The 3,441-nt window shown below is 44.3% G+C and overlaps 1 protein-coding gene across 1 annotated transcript; it reads left to right on the top strand.

Annotated features, from left to right (window-relative positions):
- Positions 1-825: 825 nt before the first annotated feature.
- Positions 826-1,761, top strand: LOC101983954 (olfactory receptor 2AE1-like). The gene has a single exon (XM_005367293.1). It carries the CDS (start codon positions 826-828, stop codon positions 1,759-1,761), a length of 936 nt encoding a protein of 311 aa, XP_005367350.1.
- The last annotated feature ends 1,680 nt before the right edge of the window (positions 1,762-3,441 follow it).

Raw genomic sequence — 3,441 nt, 5'->3', positions numbered from 1 at the left:
CAATGGTGTCATTTTCTTCAGCTGTGTAGCCACAGATAAGTTGTCCTTGCTCCACTAAATAAACTCCCACTTGAGGTCCATGGTTCACATACAAAGAAAAGATATTAAAGCGGGGGGAGGGGGAAGATTCCTTAAGAAAAGGGGGTTCCAGTAGGAGACAGAGAAGACTAAAGTATAGAAAGGAAGGGGTGAAAATGACTAAAACATCATGTAAATGTGTGAAAACTGTAAAACAATAAAGACTAAGAAAAGCAGGTAAGCAATACACAGCGTAAATACGTATGCATAGACACCTATATACTTAGATGTATCTGTGTTTCATAATAACAGAATGTTTGTAGAAGTCTATATATTCTTGGATTTTAGAGTGGTCATGATTTCAAGATTCAACTATTTCAGTAATTAGGGACGTGAAATAATTAGAAACAAATATAAGCTTGTATGAAAAGGTTCATATTTGAGGGCTAGAAAGATGACTCAGCAGTTAAGAGCTTGGTTACTTTTCCATACGACTTGGATTCAGTTCCCAGCACCCACATTGTGGCTCATGATCTACTGTAACTCCAGTTCCAGGAGATGAAGCACCTCTTTCTGGCATCCAGGCACTGTATGCACGTGGTGCACAGACATACAGGCAGGAGAAATATCCATAAACATAAAATAATAAAAAGATAATGTCCGCATGTAAAGTACCCTGCACACATAATAACCATACCTGAAGAAAATTAAAAAAGAGTAAAAAATTCTTTTCCCGATTTATTTCTGAAGTTGTGTTTCTGCATCACACTCCTGTCTTCTGGTTCTCTCAGGGGATAAAGAAGGAACATGTGGGGGTGGAACCAGACGTCTCTGGAAGACTTCATCCTTCAAGGGCTCTTTGATGAGTCCTTCAACCACCTTTGTCTTTTCCTCCTGATCATGCTGGTGTTCCTTACTGCAGTGAGTGGCAACAGCCTCACCATCCTCCTCATCTGCGCTGACCCCCATCTTCACACACCAATGTACTTCCTGCTCAGCCAGCTGTCCCTCATGGATCTGATGCATGTCTCCACAACCATTCCCAAGATGGCGACCAACTACCTGTCTGGCAAGAAGTCCATCTCGTTTGTGGGCTGTGCCACCCAGCACTTCATGTACCTGTCTCTTGGTGGTGCAGAGTGTGTCCTCCTGGCTCTCATGTCTTATGACCGCTATGTTGCCATCTGTCACCCCTTACGCTACACTGTGCTCATGAGCAGAAGTGTGGGAGTGATGATGGCTGTCATGTCATGGTTGAGTGCATCTGTGAACTCCCTAATCCACACATCCATCTTGATGAGCTTTCCTTTCTGCGGTTCAAGAATCATCCAGCACTTCTACTGTGAGTATCCCGCTGTTGTGAAGCTGGTATGTGGTGATGTCACTCTGTATGAGATCACAGTGTACATCTGCAGCGTTGTCCTTCTTCTCCTTCCCATCATTCTTGTCTCTACATCCTATGGATTCATTCTGCACAGTGTCATGCAGATGCGCTCAGCTGGGAGTAAGAGAAACGCCTTTGCTACCTGCAGCTCTCATCTCATTGTGGTTTCTCTTTGGTATGGTGCCTGCATGTTCTCCTATATGAGACCCCGATCCCAGCGTACTCCATTCCAAGACAAAGTTGGTTCTGTTTTCTATAGCATCATCACTCCCACCCTGAATCCCCTGATTTATACTCTCAGGAATAAGGATGTTGCCAAGGCTCTGAAGAGAGTGCTGAGAAGGGACATTTTTGCCTAGGGACTGCAATTGTAGTTGTCTGGATACAGTGTTGGGTAGAATATACTCCTTCCATTGATCAGGGCAAAACACTGACTTTTAAGATCCAGATTCCTGATGCTCTTTGAGGAGGACATGAGTGAAATTTTAACTTCTAATCTCACTATTATATTTTTTCCAGCATGCCATATCATACATTATGTTTCAGTAAGCTGTTTGAGAAGTGACAGACAATATCAAGCTATCTCTCTAGTGGAGTTCATACAGGATAGTAGCTCAGTTGGTGAGGTGCTTGTTGTGCAAGCATGAGCTGTGTCCTACCCCAGACCTTGTGTCAAGAGTCCAACATTGATGGAGGAAGGTCATTATAATAAAGAAACTGCTTGGCTGGCCCTGATAGGTTAAAATATAGGTGGGAGGAGTAAACAGAGCAGAATGCTGGGAGGAAGAGGAAGTGAGGTAAGACGCCTTAGACAGAGACGCCTTGCTCCTGGCTCCCAGGCAGACACATGCGATGAAGCTCCGACCCAGGATGGGCGTAGGCTAGAATCTTCCCAGTAAGACCGATGCTCACAGATTATTAGAGATGGGTTGATCGGGATATCAGAATTAGCCAGTAAGGGCTAGAGCTAAAGGGCCAAGCAGTGTTTAAAAGAATACAGTGTCCATGTAATTATTTCGGGTAAAGCTAGCCAGAGGTGGCCGGGGTGCTGGAGACGCAGCCCCGCTGCTCCTATTACTACACAACATGGTGGTACAAGCTCATAATCCCAGTGTTGTAGAGTGGAGACAAGCTGCTGCCTGTGGCTTCCAGTCTATCCAGCCTGTCTTAATGGGCAGTTTCAGGTCAGGGAGGCTCAAAGACAGTGGGTGTGTCCAGAAGAACAACACCCATGGTTGAGCTCTAGTCTACACACACACACACACACACACACACACACACACACACACACACACAGTGAGGGGAGATGGAATAGATAGAAATCCACTGATAAGAACAGAAATAGACAGACAGAGAATAAAAAAGGTAAAGAAGACACACAAAGGTCAGTGAACCTGAAAAAAATATGGTCTGGTAGTGAAACAACGGTCTTTTGCATTCACTGTTTTTTATTAACTTAAAATAGGTAAGGTCTGACAAAAGAGTGTCAGATTGAGGCGCTGTGGTGATTGGATAGGAATGGCTCCCACTCTTTCATGTGTTTGTGTTCTTGGCCTATAGGGAGTGGCACTATGATGTGAGATGTCCTTCTGGGCACGCGAATATGTGTTGCTTTTATTGGCTGATGAATAAAAGTGTTTTGGCCTATGACAGGGCAGAATATAGTTAGGTGGGAAAGCCAAACCAAATACAGGGAGAAAAAAAGGGCAGAGACCAGGGAGACGCCAGCATCCGCTGGAGAAGCAAGTTGTGAAGTAGCAAGTCAAAGCCACATGGTAAAATATAGAATAGAAATGGGTTACTTTAAGTCGTTAAGACCTAGTTAATAAGAAGCCTGGGCCATTGGCCAAACTGTAATGAATATTAATCTTCACACTGGTTATTCGTGAACTGGCGGGCGGGAGAGAAACCTCCAGTTACAAATGGTGCAGCAACGTGAGGCTCTTGAATTTCCATAGAGCCTGAGAAAGCTTAAAAAAAAAAGGCTCTAAATGCACAGAAACAGAGCTGGACTGTGCTTCCTAGACTCACAGTCTCTT

The sequence above is a fragment of the Microtus ochrogaster genome, unplaced genomic scaffold, assembly GCF_000317375.1.
Source record: "Microtus ochrogaster isolate Prairie Vole_2 unplaced genomic scaffold, MicOch1.0 UNK16, whole genome shotgun sequence".
Lineage (NCBI taxonomy): Eukaryota > Metazoa > Chordata > Mammalia > Rodentia > Cricetidae > Microtus > Microtus ochrogaster.
Note: the sequence above shows the minus strand (reverse complement) of the source record. Positions and strands in the feature narration are given on the sequence as shown.